This window comes from Culex quinquefasciatus, chromosome 2 (genome assembly GCF_015732765.1).
Source record: "Culex quinquefasciatus strain JHB chromosome 2, VPISU_Cqui_1.0_pri_paternal, whole genome shotgun sequence".
NCBI lineage: Eukaryota > Metazoa > Arthropoda > Insecta > Diptera > Culicidae > Culex > Culex quinquefasciatus.
Window position 1 is genome coordinate 99,344,506 of NC_051862.1, and position 17,992 is coordinate 99,362,497.

The following is a 17,992-nucleotide window of genomic DNA, read 5'->3' on the forward strand; positions in this document are numbered from 1 at the left end:
GGTCAAAATCCGACGACCTCTTGCTTGTTACGGCGGTAGACTCGTAGATCTTAACTCCAGGGAGTCCTTGGATGACCATGAACATCCCAACACATTCATATAGTAGTCTACCATATCCACTGATGCTATACGCACGCATGATCCGGGTCAAAATCCGACGACCTCTTGCTTGTTACGGCGGTAGACTCGTAGATCTTAACACCAGGAGTCCTCGGATGACCATGGACATCCCAACACATTCATACAGTAGTCTACCATATCCACTGATGCTATACGCACAAGATCCGGGGTCAAAATAAGACGACCTATTGCTTGTTACGGTGGTAGACTCGTAGATCTTAACTCCAGGAGTCCTTGGATGACCATGAACATCCCAACACATTCATATAGTAGTCTACCATATCCACTGATGCTACGCACATGATCCGGGGTCAAAATCCGACGACCTCTTGCTTGTTACGACGGTAGACTCGTAGATCTTAACTCCAGGGAGTCCTTGGATGACCATGAACATCCAAACACATTCATATAGTAGTCTACCATATCCACTGATGATATACGCACATGATCCGGGGTCAAAATCCGACGACCTCTTGTTGTTACGGCGGTAGACTCGTAGATCTTAACTCCAGGAGTCCTTGGATGACCATGAACATCCCAACACATTCATACAGTAGTCTACCATATGCACTGATGCTATACACAAAGATCCGGGGTCAAAATAAGACGACCTCTTGCTTGCTACGGCGGTAGACTCGTAGATCTTAACACCAGGGAGTCCTTGGATGACCATGAACATCCCAACACATTCATACAGTAGTCTCCATATCCACTGATGCTATACGCACAAGATCCGGGGTCAAAATAAGACGACCTATTGCTTGTTGGCGGTAGACTCGTAGATCTTAACTCCAGGGAGTCCTTGGATGACCATGGACATCCCGAAGTACCCATAGACCTTTGAGATACATAAAATTTTAGTAAACAAATAAATCAAAAAATATGTTTTTTAAATAAATTAATTTTAAACTTTTAATATTTATTTTTTATAATCGTTCAAAAATGCTAGCTGTGGACCCCCCGAGAACTTGACAACTTTTTTATACATTTGTATTGGTTGTTTCCGTTGTGCTTAAAGGAAATGGTTATGCACCAGGCGCTTCCATATTCTTGTAGATGGCTCATATAATTGGGAGGAGACGCATGGTTTTTTTTAAATTGTTCGATTTTTTATGTTAAAAAATTTACCAGATTTGCATCAGTCCGCGTGGACATAAAATCAAATTCTGTCGAATGCATCGGATTCGGGGATGCCTTTTCTCTCAGGAACGGATGAGATATCGTCAATCCCTTGACACAAGTTTTGTTTTGTCGAGTAGTGTAATTTGTCACTATATGGGGAATCAGTTGTTAGGCACACTGGTTTATTAGGGTAGCTGCTGTGCATCAAAAATTCACAAAAATTCAAAATATTTTTCAATACACCCAACAGCAGTGTTGCCAGAATTTTTGTGGGGGGGGGAAGCTTAAAGAAGAAATTTTCTTCTTCTTTTTATCTTCTTCTCTCGGGGTTAGGACCACTTTTTCGAAGTTTTAACCCCTTATACAAAATACTGTGCTTTTGTAAATATTTTTTTCAGAAATTTCAACAAATTTTATCAGTATTGGGTTTCTTGCAAAACTTCGGGTTAACCAAGTACAAAACATGTTTTATTATATTTCTCTAACCAAACTCTAAAAAAAACTCTAAAATGCTTCTTGCTAAATTATTTTGAGCAGTTTAAAAGGTATTTTGACCTTTTAGTTGGTCAATCTATGAGCAATAAATCAATCATTTAAGACAACCGAATCGATTGTGATAAATTGTACACGCTGCGTCGCATACTAATCAACGGTGCTTCTGTCAATTACTCACCTCCCACCGGATGTATCGCAATTCGAGCTGGAATCGAGCAGAAAATTCAGACTTTTCATCGTTTTCATTCGTAGCCTGTTTTATCAATGAGTGCGCGTTTATCCCTGCGGTCCTCCCGGATATTACGATGATTTGTAATAATATCTCAAAGGAGGAAGGAAGAGTTCTTCGTTCGTTCGCTGTTGCTGTTTTTTTGTGTCCTCAGTGTTTGTTGGCTGGTGTTTTCTGCCATTTTTTATGATTTTTTAAAAGAAACATCTCTCCACCACAACGAAGGATGGAGTGATGAAATACGGTCGGCAAGCGATGGGATCTCCTTTCTCGCCCAGTAGTAGTGTGGTGCTGCTGATGCTGTTGGGATAGGAGCTCCCCAGTAAAAAACGGAAAACGAAACTGGGTAAAAAAAAGCTGTAACGTTTGCAGTTTGCAGATAAGAAAAACAGGAACTAGAGAAAATTGACTACGTGATGAGAATTTTTCCATCCCTTCTACATCCCGGACAGAGCGCTTGAATGTGTTTCTGTATATTGTAGGGAAATAAAAATTGGAGCTCGCAATCAGAAAGCAAAATGTAAACTGTCCAACTCGCTACATCACACCACCTCGGAACGCGATAGATCTGTTGAGAGCAGCAGATGATGATGGGTCGAGTTGAGAGTGTTGGGGAAATCAGTTGGAGCTTTATTTTTACTAACGGTTGGATGGTTGGAATGGACGGAGCTTAACCACCAGCACGTGATAAGCCCCATGAGGGAAGGTATTTGTATGTTACTGGAAGCTGTTAGTTCTTCACAAAACATGACGGCCGGATGAATAAATCTTTCTTAATGGTTCGACTCTTTAGGAAGGTAGTAAACAGGTTGTTGCTGCTCTGCAGTGGTGCAGAATATGGTTGAAATAACATACTGGGACGAAAACGAAAACAAATATGGATTCTATAAGTTCGTTTATTCAATTCAATTCAGTTTTCTTCTATTGCTTTACCTTTTTAAATAATGTGAAATGAGATGAAATAAGTGAAATTGGTAGCAGGCTTAGCCGAATGGTTACGCTGCCCACTTTGTAAGTGGATGATCATGGGTTCTGATCCAACCTTCTATCGGATGAGGAAGTAAAAAGTTGGTCCCGGCCTTGGTTGTTATTAGGCCGTTAAGTCATTCTAGGTAAGGGAGTCGTCTCCCTGCTGTAAAGACAAACAGCACTCGCAATCCAAAGGTCGTCAGTTTGAACCCTGGGGTGGAAGGTTCCTTGGAGTAAAAATAGGTTAGGGTGCCTTCCCCATTCCTTAGGCCTCCTAGGTTCGAGCAGAAACTTGCAACAGAGACCACAAAAAACCTGGGTGTCTTTAACGAGGAAAGTTTGATTTTTTTAAGTGAATTTAGATTTTTTTTTGATGGACCATTTATGAAATTCATTAGGATGGTACCATACATTTTTCCTATTAAAATTATACATTTTGAAAATAAAAATATCGAGCGAGTTGTGGCGGAAATAGTGTCCAGGGCATTAGTGGAAATACAATGTCCCATCCCAGAGAGTCCCGGAGTACCAAACCTCCTTAGGTGGTGCACCCAACGAATAAAACCAAAGCTTGGAGCGCATGGTGATGTGTCCTCACGCTTCTTCCTCCCCTGTGGATTCAGAATTGTGTTGTTGTTTGAACACCCTGTGCTCAAACTCAATCCACTTCAAACGAATCATGTCTCTGCGATACGGCTTCACGCAGTAGGCCTGGCCACTTTAACGCTTGTGATGTTTCAATGCATTCTGATGCAATGGTGCACTACAAATGTTGATAAATGACAAGAAGAATGCCCGGCGTAATCTAACCCAAGGCACTCTCCAGGATCCCATCGAAAGATTGGCTACGCTAGGGTCTGATTAGATTAGATTAGACATTTTGAAAATAAAAATATCAAGTCGAGCCTAAAAAAAATACCCCTGAGAATTTTTCAGCTTTTGTAATCCTATCAGATGTGTTTTTCGAGATATTTGAGTTTTAAAATTCTGTTCACCTTTGAATGGCTGTGACTTTTGACCAATAAGGCCAAAATCAATATTTCGTTAAAGATAACGTTTGACGTGGAATGGCTGTACAGGTATATCTGCGTAGACGAATTCAAAAGTATTACTAATAGTATAGTTTTGGCAAACAATGAAAATTAAAGGTTCAGTTTACAATCCGCTGTGAAAAAATGCTCCAATAATTGTCTCAAATCACCCTTAACGATTTACAAATTGACGAAACACAACAACACAACACCCAACGGACAGGCCAGAAGCCAACAAACCCAAATGGGTTACTCCTCCAGCTAATCACGTTCAGCACAAAGTTTGCTGATTAATCTGGAAAGTTATACCGAAATACAGCTGCAAAACTTTTGCGGGGAAATAATAATTAATTTTCCGCCTTCAGTTTTGAAAAACCTGGCGCCACCCCGTCAACGGATGCCTCCCCTTTTTTCATCCCTGGTCCAGGAGAAGACGAAACAGCAAAAGAGGCAATAATAAATCTTCAAACGCGCTTTTGGGTATTTTCTTTTTTAATAAATACAGAAATCAAAGCTAAATTAAACTTCAAATATCTTCTCTTGGCGCGCGCACTCGCGCTCTACAACGAAAAAAAATGGAAAAGTTGTTCCGTTCGACCAAAGTGGTGCCGCCGCGTCGTTACGCAAAAGCTTTAGCGAATGGGCAAATTTGACTCGACTTGAGTCTGCTGAGCTGAGTAGATGGTGCCCACCGAGAACAGCTCGAAATGCTCGCAAAGCTCGAATGAATGGGAGGGAAAAAAGTTAGGGGAACCGTACAAAATTAATAAGATTATAATTTAATTCACATGGGAAATTTTGAACTTCCCGTGATTTCTATCTGTTCGCTTAATTTTGTGCCGCTTTCTTCAGTCGTGCAATTCTGTCAGCTTTTGCCCGGTCCAGGTGGAAGGGGTCGTTCCTAGATGAGACCAGATGCACGAAACGTCAAATTTAAGTTGAACTGAAATGGTTTTAAGTTGGAATTTTTTTATTGACATTTTAATGGTAAAAATGTTTGAGGCTCAAATTATTTTCATGAAAATTACTTAATTGTAATTATTCACTCAGAATAAATAGGAATTCAGCTGAGTTTTAGAAGCCTAACTGCAAGAAATATGAAGTTAGAACTGTATGGAAAGCCTACTTGACAAAATTTACAAGAATTTGAAAGCTTTTATATTTTCAAATTTGGCCAAATTGGCCTCTGAAAAAAAAACTTGGCCACGTAGCTTATAACCCTACCCCACATCTTTACGAACCATGTTGGGGGGTGGGAGCAGAATCCCATCTCGAACTCAACGCATCATCAGCAGCAATGTAGGTTAGTCACACTGGAAGCCAAGGTGTGACGACGGCCAAGGTGTGGATGTGACCGACGGTGGAGCCACCCCGTCAGGTAAGTCTTGGTTGTGCTTCTCTGATTACACCAACCAACCAACCAACATCGTAGAGCAAAATACGCACACGTTTGACGAGAGACGGGACTGTGGGTGAGGTGGACATGACGTGACGATGGTGCTACCGAGATGGAATCCAGCTTTTATCACAGTTCTGAATCTAGACGAGAGGCGTTTCAGGATCTTTTTTTTTTCTTCCACCTTCTAGAGTTTCCGTTTCTGGGCTGAGGCTGTTTTTAGACGGATTACAGCCAACCAACCGGCTCAGCCCAGCGAGGAGACGGTGGAAATGAAGACGAATCAAGCCTTCGTCTCGTGCCGCCACGTGCACCCGATGAGGTCCTGCTTTGTGGTTTCACCTGTTCCGGAGGCGGCAAAAAAATGGTGAAAAGTAAGTCACAACCCCCGCTCTTTGTCGGTTTAGCTGTTTCTATTCGCCGTATAAAGCCTACCCTAAATGGAAGAGAAGGGAGGCGGCTATAGATAGGTACAGACACACGAAGCGACAAAGATGTGGAATTAGCAGGGTAAAAAATAAATGTAAGAAGCTTCAAGAAAGATTATTCTTCCGCTGCGAAAATTTTTCAGGCTTATGAATAATTATTATTACCGACGCTTGTTCATTCGACTTCCTGGAAAACGGCACCAGCTCAGGTGACACGGGTTCACCTAAAAATTCACACTACTTTAATTTTTGTATGGATTAAAAATAAAAAAAAAGTTGTAAATCACTCGAATAAAATCGAGTTTTGTGGACTGTAAAAAGCAAGCACTGAAAGCTGCAAAAGCTGACTCAACTGAAAGTGTGATATTGCAGCGTTACACGACGAAATGCAACATTGCACGGTTGCAACATTGCACGGTTGCTTGATATCGAAATCTATCAACATAGACCGGCTACGAAATTATGGAAAAGCAGTCCCGGACATTAGGTACATTAAGAAAGGTAACCTATTCCAGATGCGTGAAATTTTGTCGCACGTCGCTTTTTGACGTTCGGAGAAAAACGCGTTTCAATGTTTAACCTTGAACAAACAAAACGAAAGCACGCAATGTAAACAATAACAAACATGTTTTGTTTGGTTGACCATTATGTGCATTGTCCTGAAGTTTGGTTGAATTTGGTTAATGGAGTCCCGAGTTATAATGACAAATGTTTACGGTAGTTGAGCTTGTGTTAAACTCGTTCTGAACTGCAATCCCGTTGGCCAGTTGTTGCACTTAAATAAATTTTCAGGGTCTGTCAAAATGCACGGAGTTTTTTCGGTTTTTATTGAATATCTCAGGATTGAAATCGAATTTTGGGAATCTGTGAACGTCAAAAGGTGAGGCATTGTGAGCTGCTCAAAACGCACGTACGACAAGTTAGCACGACAGCGACGAGATGGCACAGCTCTTCGTGGTTCAATTCCAAGATAATTGATTCATGTTTAGCCAAAAACCAGGAGGGTCCTCGTCTTTGATTTATTTAACAGCTTAAGCTTTTTCGTATTTTTAAATACAGCTAAAACTAAACCACAAGTAGGAATTTTGAATTATTGCACATTTGCATATTCTGTTGCAGGGGGATAATTGCACTGTAAAAAGTTATGTTTTAATCTTACACTGTTCTCAAACTGATCGCTTATTTAAAAATTCGTAATTATTTATAATTTCAACCATGCTAAGCTTACCTATTCATTTTTGATTTATTTTGATTCACAATCATTCACAAGCTCGATTTCAAAAGCATCCACCACTAAGAGACACGTTGCGATCTCAGCAGAAATTTGTCTTAGACATGTGTGTTTATGAGCAAATAAACGTGTGTGGCACCCTCGCATAAGCCCAGGTGAAGTGCCAGAATTCGTTTAAGCTTTAATCAATAACGGATGGCCTTGGAGCCTGCACACGGAGCAGAAGGTTAGCGCAGGAAGGTGGATTCCTATTAGGACGACGACGACGACGACGGAGCAGATGATAATCGTGTGGACCTTGGTGCGCGCTCCGGGAGGACATCACATTACCGCACGCGAAGAGTTTGCCCCCAAAATTGAGGGTGGAAAGCCCTCCCCGAGGAAATAGAGGAGGTACAGCGAGGCGCGTTTAGCAGGTTTTTCTTTTCGTTTGATTGGAACATTTCGCGAGCCCAGCAGTACCGGCCATTTCAGATAACGGTCACATTTTTCTTCAAAATAATCACGTCTTATCAAGATTGCGTTTGTGTTAGCTTTATTAGCAACACATGTTGTGTGTACTTAACACTGCAAAGAAGTTTACGGTGAAAATGTCCGTATGTACTACAAATGATACCGTTTACATAAAATAACACTTAAAACAATCTGTCCTAAAAGTGAATTGTTCAATTAAACTAGACAAAAAATACGATTTCAAATTAGCTGTTCGAAATAGATCACCTTTCAAGAAGCGACTCAACTTGCTCCAGTCCTGGGTTAAACATGACGTTTAACCTGGTTCAAACTTTTCCCTCCAAGCTACATTTGCTGCATGATTGGAGATGGTGACGTGCAACAACGTGCACAGCAGTCATTTACCTTTTATGTACAATTTATTCTACCACCATCCAATTCATGCACGATGTTGTGCAGTCATGCTCCGGAGCAGGAAGGGTAATTCGCAAAAGTACAGTAGTTCAACTTATAGATATTTTTGAAAAAACGAATACAAATACGCTATACTGATTTTATCAGTCTTCGGTACCAAAGTGGCAAAAAATATAATTTAACCCAAAACTTACGAACTTCCCGTCACAGTGTCCTGAGGCAAACAATGATCGAGCTCGAGCTGTCACAGCCCTGCGAAGTATGTTGGCTGGCATATCGGGCGGTCAGTGAAAAAAGCTGCTAAAAGTCGCCTGACAAAAAAAATTGCTAGAAAGAGATAAGAAATCAGACGCTAACAAACGTCCAGCTGTTATGTAAACATACGTTGAATGTGTTAGTAAATTTCGGACTAGAAAGCCTTATTGAAAATTTTAAAATTATTTGAAGAAAGAAAAGCAATGAAGATGAAACGTTAAATTTGAACCTCCCTAATATATATTGTTTCATGTTTTTCAAAGGCCAATGAGAGAAGCGGAAGATTATTCAAGATCTAATAGTATTATAATATGAAGATACATAACATTATTTCTGCAACTTTAAATAAAATGAATCAAATGTTTTAAATTTTGTTAAAAATAATGTATGGATCCTTTATGCGACTCTTGAATGACCTTATTTCTAATGATAGAACGCAATATAGAACGTTAACACCAAAAATAAAATTCTTGAAATAGGGTTCTCACATTCAGCATAAGATTGGATTCAGTTATCAAAAGATCACGGTTCATTTTAAGTAAACTTCTTTAACAGTAGTACCATAACTGCCAATATCCCCCACCGTAGGCGGAAGTTATATAAAAGCGCACACTTATTTTTTCTTCCTGTGTTCTCACTTGTACATTGAAAGTGCCTCTTCTCGACACTATTAACGTCAGGGATGGTTACACGAATGGAAAATCAAACCGAACCAGACATATTGGGTGTTTCGCCTGCCACTTGTGCCACACAGAGTGCAGCTTAGAGCAAGAGAGGAGGTGTTGTGATGGTTTGTGGGGAGGAAAACTCAACCCAATCTGAACTGCGGTGGTACAAAGTGGTAGGTGTGAAGAAAACGAGTTTTAAATTAATAACGGAATCGGGGTGAAATAAAACGTGCTGCACCCGTCACGTTATTTCGATGTTTTCGCTGTTTGTATGCCACTTCCCTCATCCCCGCCGACAGCACACAAGACAGGACCATTTGCTTTGGCCGGTTCCTGTGGGAGTAGAAAGAAGAATTAATTGATTCACGGAAATGAACATTGTCACTGGAAATGTATGCATGCAGGTTTGCGGTAAAATAGCACGATTAGATTGACGCTGGTGCGGTTTAGAATTTTAAATGCTTGATTTTTATTCTTTTGCCTATTTTCTTTATTTCAACATAGAAAAACGTTACTTAATCCACCTTTAGGTGGTTGGTGCCTTCCTCATATTCATAAAGTCAATACATTCAGTAAAAATAGCAACATTTCCCCCTTAACATGTTTAACAAATCAACTTTATTACTCATTTCTTTTGATATGGTTCGCAGACCATCAATATTTCTGGCTCATCGGCAAGGTCTGATAAAAAAAAACCTATCCAACGATAGTTCGCATGGAAGATTCAGACAATATTTTTATCACAATATCTGAAATCAAACCTCTAAAAAGTGTATAAATAACACTTAAGTGCCAATAACTTTTGATAGGATTGTCAGATCCTTGATGTTTTAGGCTCATTTGAAAGGTCTTTCGATTATCTAACTAACGATGGGTCGCATGATGGACCCGGACATCATTTTTACTGAAATATCTGAGATCCGGCCTCCAAAAAGTGTATAAATAACACTTAAGTGTCAATAACTTTTAATAGGTTTGTCAGATCCTTGATGTTTTAGGCTCTTTTGAAAGGTCTTTCGATTATCTAACTAACGATGGGTCGCATGATGGACCCGGACATCATTTTCATTGAAATATCTGAGATCCGGCCTCCAAAAAGTGTATAAATAACACTTAAGTGCTAATAACTTTTGATAGGATTGTCAGATCCTTGATGTTTTAGGCTCATTTGAAAGGTCTTTCGATTATCTAACTAACGATGGGTCGCATGATAGACCCGGACATCATTTTTACTGAAATATCTGAGATCCGACCTCCAAAAAGTGTATAAATAACACTTAAGTGCCAATAACTTTTAATAGGGTTGTCAGATCCTTGATGTTTTAGGCTCATTTGAAAGGTATTTCGATTATCTAACTAACGATGGGTCGCATGATAGACCCGGACATCATTTTTACTGAAATATCTGAGATCCGGCCTCCAAAAAGTGTATAAATAACACTTAAGTGCCAATAACTTTTGATAGGATTGTCAGATCCTTGATGTTTTAGGCTCATTGGAAAGGTCTTTTTAATACCTTTCTGAAAATGTATAACATGACAGGGTTTCTTACAAAAACCACCCTTTTTACAATCTTCCGGACATACGCCAAAATCGTTTTTTTAGCATAACTTTTGAAGTACTTAACTAAACTTCATAATTTTCAATAGGGACTTATGGGACCCCAAGACGAATCGAATGAGACCAAAACGGTCCAAATCGGTTAAGCCAGTGCTGAGATAATCGAGTGCATATTTTTTGGTGCACAGACCCACATCCCTACACACACACACACACACAGAGACATTTGCTCAGAATTTGATTCTGAGTCGATAGGTATACGTGAAGGTGGGTCTACGAGGTTAAATTAAGAAGTTCATTTTTCGAGTGATTTTATAGCCTTTCCTCAGTAAGGTGAGGAAGGCAAAAGCCACTTCAGCGATGTCCGGCGTAGTTTTAGGATACTCTTTCCCAAATTGTGTCAAATTTAATCCGTTGAAGCAGTAAAATACCGTAAACTGGGGTGACATTGGGGTAGGCCACACAATGTCTATGTAAGATGTTATGAAACAGTTTTTTTTTCAAAAGTGCTTTAAAGCATAATTTTATTAAAACCTTGATAAGAGTGACCTTGAAAGTCACATGTTTCATAAAAAGCCTAAAAGTGTGCATATTAAAATGATTACTTGATATTGAATGGTTAACTAGAATAAAACAATCAAATGATAGTTTAACTAAGTTCAATACCCAAGTAGCACTCATAACTTGTCGACTGTTGAATAATAGTTAGACAGCTGTTTTGGATCAACATACGAGAAAAATGTCTACGTTAGTTAAATAACAGTTTGTTTCACTACTTGTATAACTGACTTATGTAACTCATAAGATGTGTGCCATACAAGTGTTAAAACACAGTCAACTTCACTCTTTTCCAACTTTTACATACAACATAGGGAATATGCACTCGCTCTTAACTCCATCCAATTTGTTGATTTTCACTATTAAAACAATTTATTTTGAAACACTTTCAAGAGAAACTTACTTGCTCACTTCCTATTGAGCTATTTATCACTTTATTTCACTCGAAAACACTTTTTATGAGCTGTAATTGAACGTCAAAGTGCTGATATGGCAAGATGCTGTTCCCTCATCTGCAATGTTTTACTCGAAAAAGGTTTGTTAAATAAAAACAATATTGCACTGTTTGTTTCACTGCTTATCTAACATTGTCATCTTCTGAAAAACGTTATCGGAGAATAAATAATATAACTGGCTTGGGTAACTCAATGACAATAACTATACAGGTAAATTTTAGGTTAAGTAAATTAAAAACTTCTTATTTGATCAACTTTCTTTAAAAATTTGTTGTCACCATGACCAATTGTATAGCAAGGATCAACAATTTTTCAGATTTGCTATATTACTTGTTCTATTACACATAAAACTGGAGAAATTTTTAAACACTTTTTCGATTACATTTAAAACTTGTAACTAAATCAACTGTTCTAAGGTCAAAATTGTCCAAAGAATTCGATATATCTATATCTATACAGCAATTCCCCACGAAAACAGCATGGAAAAAAACAAAAGTGCTCGGATCGGGAATTTTTCTGGGGGTTCCCTGGCCAAAATAATTAGACCCGTATTTTTTTGTTTGGCCATTAGGGTGACCTACGCCGTGCTAGGGTGGTCTGAAATATAGCCATTTTCGTCGATTTTCGCAAAAACCACTTTTTTCGAAAAATCATAACTCCTCGCCATTTTAACCGATTTCAATTGTCTTATACGCAAATAAAAGGTGATAAGTCGGCCTTTCAAAGAAAAATAGTAAGAAGTTTCAAAAATCTAGTCTAACTTATGAAAAGGGCGTATGAAACTTTAAAATGCCGTTTTGATGGTGTCTGGACCAAAGAGCCTATGTCTCGAAATATTTTTATTGCATTCCCCGGACATTTTTACATAACATACCAAAAAATGGGAGGAGTTCATTAACAGGATTCCGAGTTATGATTTTTTGAAAAAAAAATCCGTGACACGAAAAAAAAAACTAACTTAATCCACCTATGTGGTTGGAGCCTTCCTCACAACAATAGCTGTACACAAGTTTCATCAATTTTTTAGATCCGGCTTCCAAAAAGTACATCGATATCACTTAAGTGGCCATATCTCGAGACAGGGTTGCCAGATCTTCAATGTTTTGGACTCGTTGGAAAGGTCTTTTGATAACCTAACCAACAATAGGTCGGATGGTGGATCTGGACATAGTTTACATACATTTATGTGAGATCCGGCTTCAAAAAAGTACATCAATATCACTTAAGAGGCCATATCTCGAGACAGGGTTGCCAGATCTTCAATATTTTGGACTCGTTGGAAAGGTCTTTTGATAACCTAACCAACAATGGGTCGGATGGTGGATCCGGACATAGTTTACATACATTTAAGTGAGATCCGGCTTCAAAAAAGTACATCAATATCACTTAAGGGGCCATATCTCGAGACAGGGTTGCCAGATCTTCAATGTTTTGGACTCGTTGGAAAGGTCTTTTGATAACCTAATCAACAATGGGTCGGATGGTGGATCTGGACATAGTTTACATACATTTATGTGAGATCCGGCTTCAAAAAAGTACATCAATATCACTTAAGAGGCCATATCTCGAGACAGGGTTGCCAGATCTTCAATGTTTGGACTCGTTGGAAAGGTCTTTTGATGACCTAACCAACAATAGGTCGGATGGTGGATCCGGGCATAGTTTACATACATTTAAGTGAGATCCGGCTTCAAAAAAGTACATCAATATCACTTAAGAGGCCATATCTCGAGACAGGGTTGCCAGAACTTCAATGTTTTGGACTCGTTGGAAAGGTCTTTTAATAACCTAACCAACAATGGGTCGGATGGTGGATCCGGACATAGTTTACATACATTTAAGTGAGATCCGGCTTCAAAAAAGTATATCAATATCACTTAAGTGGCCATATATCGAGACAGGGTTGCCAGATCTTCAATGTTTTGGACTCGTTGGAAAGGTCTTTTGATAACCTAACCAACAATGGGTCGGATGATGGACCCGGACATAGTTTACATACATTTAAGTGAGATCCGGCTTCAAAAAAAGGTGCAGTGGTAATGCTACAGGCATAACCATCATGACGAAGAACTTCGGACACAAAAGTTAATGATTTTTTTTATAGTTTTATTATTTGCGTTTCTTGGCCACAAAATCAATCACGATACGGTTATTTCTTAAGATCTATTTATTTCTGCTCTAAGATCTTATTGTATTTCTGCTCTAAGATCTTTTGGTATTTTGACGTTGGATAACGTCTAAAGTTTTGAAACGCTTCACAGCTAATCGTAATGTCAAGATTTTCGTGCCAGTTGATTTGAAATCATTTCATCAATTAAACTTTTGGCATTGAACAATTTTTAGAAATATTTTGAAATAATAAAAAGCCATTATCAGGACTCCAATTCATTACAGAGAGCCAGTCTGAACCATGTGTTAAAGATTTTCTTTGCGTCACAACAAATTTGAATCACATTAAACGATTTTTCCACATTACAAGACTTTTTCTCGTTTTGACGTTTCTACGGCGTTCTCTCTGCCTTCCTACGGCATTCGCCACCTAGATTTCTTCGTTCCACGAAATCCCAAAACGAAAATCTATTTCATTTGCGTACTCAAATCACTCTCGACAGTCTACGAGGAAGGGACGACACAGCGGCAACAAAGATAGCTGAAGGCGGAGAAGCATCGCGGCGAAGGGGCAGACCGAACCTGGAAGGGTTCAATGTTGTTCGCGATTGGGAAATGTTTTGGCAAGGCTCTTGCCAGCCATCGGCGACAGCCAAGTAAATTTCAACAGCAAGCATTAAAAAGCCCTTTTTAGGGCTCAAATTGATTACGAAAGAGTTATTCTCAATTTCAATAATTTCGCAATTATCGATTTATTACCCCCAGCGATTTATTACTCATATTGCCAAAAAGTTCAAGATAATATGTCAGAGACATAACCGAAAGACATAGGACCAAACATTTTGAATGAGTTTTTGGATTGCTAGTGAAATCTGGGATAAGATTATTGTATTTTGTTTCATAGATTTGTCGGCAAAATTGTCCTAAATGTTCCCCCAAGGTGAACTTTCCATGAGGGCACCGGCAACTCCAGGTTGTGGCCACTACTGTCGAAATGGCCATTTGCAAGTTCAATATCAAAACAATGAATTTTGATACCCATATTGCAACAACCCGTATGTTTCAGCCCTTCCAGGTTGTGGCCACTGTCGAAATGTCAATTTTAGTTCAGTATCAAAAACCATGAATTTTGATACCCATATTGCCACAACTCGTATGGTTCTGTAAATGTCCCCCGGGCCCCGGGAGAACCTGCTTCGAGGGCACCAGCCAGTACAGGTTGTGGCCACTACTGCCGAAATGGCCATTTTCATATTCAGTATCAAAAACCATGAATTTTGATACCCATATTGCCAAAACTCGTATGGTTCTGTAAAAGGCCCTTCGGGCCCCGGGGGAACATTCTTTGAGGGCACCGGCCACTCCAGGTTTTAGCCACCACTGCCGAAATGGCCATTATCATGTTCAGTATCAAAAACCATGAATTTTGATACCCATATTGCCAAAACTCATATGGTTCTGTAAAAGGCCCTCCGGGCCCCGAGGGAACCTTCTTTGAGGGCACCGGCCACTCCAGGTTTTAGCCACCACTGCCGAAATGGCCATTTTCATGTTCAGTATCAAAAACCATGAATTTTAATACCCATATTGCCATAACTCATATGGTTCTGTAAATGTCCCCCCAGGCCCCGGGGGAACCTGCTTTGAGATCACCGGCCACTCCAGGTTTTGGCCACCACTGTCGAAATGGCCATTTTCATGTTCAGTATCAAAAACCATAAATTTTGATACCCATATTGCCAAAACTCGTATGGTTCTGTAAAAGGCCCTCCGGGCCCCGGGGGAACCTTCTAGTTGGTCGCAGTCTTTGATGGCCTTTTCAGGTGACGAATTTAGATACATCAATCGAACATCCGTGGAAGGGAAACTCGACGCATCGAACCCAATCAGCGTGTACCATGAAACGGGAGTGTGTATGTATGGTGTGTCATTCTACGGCATTCGCACACAATTTGCCCTCTTCGGTGCTGCTCTCCGATTCTCTCTCTCTCTCTAGAAAAGTCAATGTAGTTATGTCACAGACATAACCGGAATGGCGTAGACTACGTAAAGTTTAGATGTGTGGGTTTGGTGAGAATCAAATCGGGTAGCAAGTTGTGTAACTTTCGACATTTTCGAAAAAATGAAATTCTTTGAAATTTTCAATAGGATTAAAAAGACTAATAAAATTTTAGCATTTCTAAGCATGAATCAATACATAATTATTGATTTGAAGGTAAACGAGAGCATAAGATGATAAAACCCATATTTGTCTCCCGCGGTGGGCTTGTTTCGGTGGCAAATTTGATCTCGGTATTTATAAGCCGGATGCAAAATTTGATTTGCACTCCAGCGTTGCAGATGCCCTGAGGGCACAAGCACTAACAATTGGGAATTGATTGCGTATATTGGATGAATTTTTGCAAGAATGCTAAGAGCAGAATGGGGGGAGGGCAGAGGGGTTGGGGGCGAGAGCAGCCTTAGAAAGCTGTGCATTCCGTCGCCCCCGTAGACCAAAATTTGTTCCTGAAATTTAAATTGAAATTATTGCAGTTCGCTGCCTCGTCCCGGGGATGAGGGCGCTCTTTCAACAGATTGGAATTGAATACGACGTAACTCTGAAGCGCTCGTCGCGAATGTGACGAGCTAGTTGGATATCCACACATATTGACCCACGAGAGGCTTTTGGCAGAAGGCACCAGGCGCGCGCCTCATCTTGTTGATGCCTCGTCCGGTGGGACGAGGACGAGAGTGAAGCAACTCCGAAGAGTTGGAAGTCTTCACCCCCTACGAAAGATCCAAAGGTCCGGCCATCGAGAGGCAACTGGCTAAAGGTGACGACGAGAAGGCGATGCGCCTTCTTTTCCAGTCCTGGTCCCTCTCTCCTGCTGCTGCTCTGGGCTGAGCTTTGCTGCTGCTGCTGCTCTGGGCTGAGCTTTCCTGCTGCTGCTGCCGGTCCGACGTCTGAGACGTGAATGATAGAATGGGCTGAGCGCGCGTTCTTATATGATTTCGGTCCGCTACTTCCCTCCTTTCGCGACCGACACTCGGTCGCGTTGCTCAGATGATTTTCCCTCAAAATAGGTACTTGACATTCCCGTCCGTGAGTGGGAAGCGCTCATTTTGCTTGCAAAATCTCTGCATTTGAAAACATTTTAAAACATTCAATTGTTTCAACAGTTAAACTATTTTGCCAACAATGAAAGTTTTATAGCAAATTGCTGAATAATTTTCGAATCGAATGGAACCAAAATCGTGCCGATTCGATTTGAGGGAAGGAAGATATAAGCGATTGACGGATGACGCAATATTCCAGGGCCTTCGGCCCGGGTTTTTTGGAATGACACCCCAGTACCTTCGAGAAAGACGTAAGTCTACGTCAAAATAAAGGTAATTTTTCAGAAGAAATCCTTCTCCGGAAGAGAGAATTTGGGGCTCTCTCTCTCCCTGCTGCTGCTGCTTCACCCGTCTGCGGCTCAGATATTATGAGCCGACCCGACTTGTTCAGCATCTCGGTGGCAACTAAGTGGAGTGGAAAGGGTAGAACGCATTTTTATACTTCCCCTCTTTTCACAAGCACGCAAGATTTTTTCCTCATTTTGCCGTTCCTACTGCATTCTCTCTGCCTTCCTACTGCATTCGCCACCAAGATTTGATCGTTCCGCGATATGCCAAAACAAAAATCTATAAATATAGGTCGATTTGTCATTTTCGCAATCATTTCACTCTCGACTTTCAACGAGGAAGGGACGACGCGTCAGCAAATGAGGAAAGGTGAAGGCGAGACGGTAGTCTCGAGCTGGGCCACAGTTCCCGGTCGGACGAGTCAACCAAACCGGGAATACCTGACGGCGGAGATGCTTGAGCTGAGGATAAAGTTGAAGCGTTCAACGTCGATTCGATGGGGCTTTTTCTGAGCCAGTGTTTTTTGAAGGCTGTTGCCAGCAATCGGCGACGGCTCCAAATTTTCGAAAAAGTTATTCTGACTTGTGCATTTTTGCAGCAGGCGATTTTTCCCTCTCCGTGCTCACACACACACACACACACACACACACACACAGCGCGTATGACATTCTACCACACAGAAACAGTGGTTTCATGCTAACTCTGTGGTGAAATGATTTTTATTCGATCTTTTTTAAATTTTTAGGGAACATTCTTAGAGGGAAATTTTGAAGGAACAACTCTTTCGTGAGATATTTGGTGGCCCTGAAAAGGGCCGTTTGTTTATCAAATCTTCCGCGAGGTGTAGTGCTTCATTCGGGCCGCTTCTCCGGTCAACGTTGAGGAAGATGTCCATGGCTTTGGTCTGGGTCAACCTGCATCAGCACCACGTTCCTAAGTGCTACTTGCGGCGGGGCTTTTGCTTCTTGTCCGTTACACTTGCGATGGTGGAGGAGCTGCTCCTTCTTTCCCGATGGTCTGCAGTGGCGATTCGTTCCGAAGTTCCGATCCTTCGGGGTGATGGCGGCCAGATTCGTTTCGTCAACCAGCGGACGGGCCGCGGGCTTGGCCGGTTT

At 40.7% G+C, this 17,992-nt stretch overlaps 1 protein-coding gene across 1 annotated transcript in view; it reads left to right on the forward strand.

Annotated features, from left to right (window-relative positions):
- The window catches only part of LOC119766118, a 42,197-nt gene extending 36,556 nt beyond the window's left edge, over positions 1-5,641 (forward strand). The window contains exon 3 of the mRNA XM_038250517.1: positions 5,554-5,641. Coding sequence (XP_038106445.1) covers positions 5,554-5,573 — 20 coding nt within the window. The 3' untranslated portion in view covers positions 5,574-5,641. The remainder of the gene's footprint in view (positions 1-5,553) is intronic.
- Positions 5,642-17,992: the final 12,351 nt, after the last annotated feature.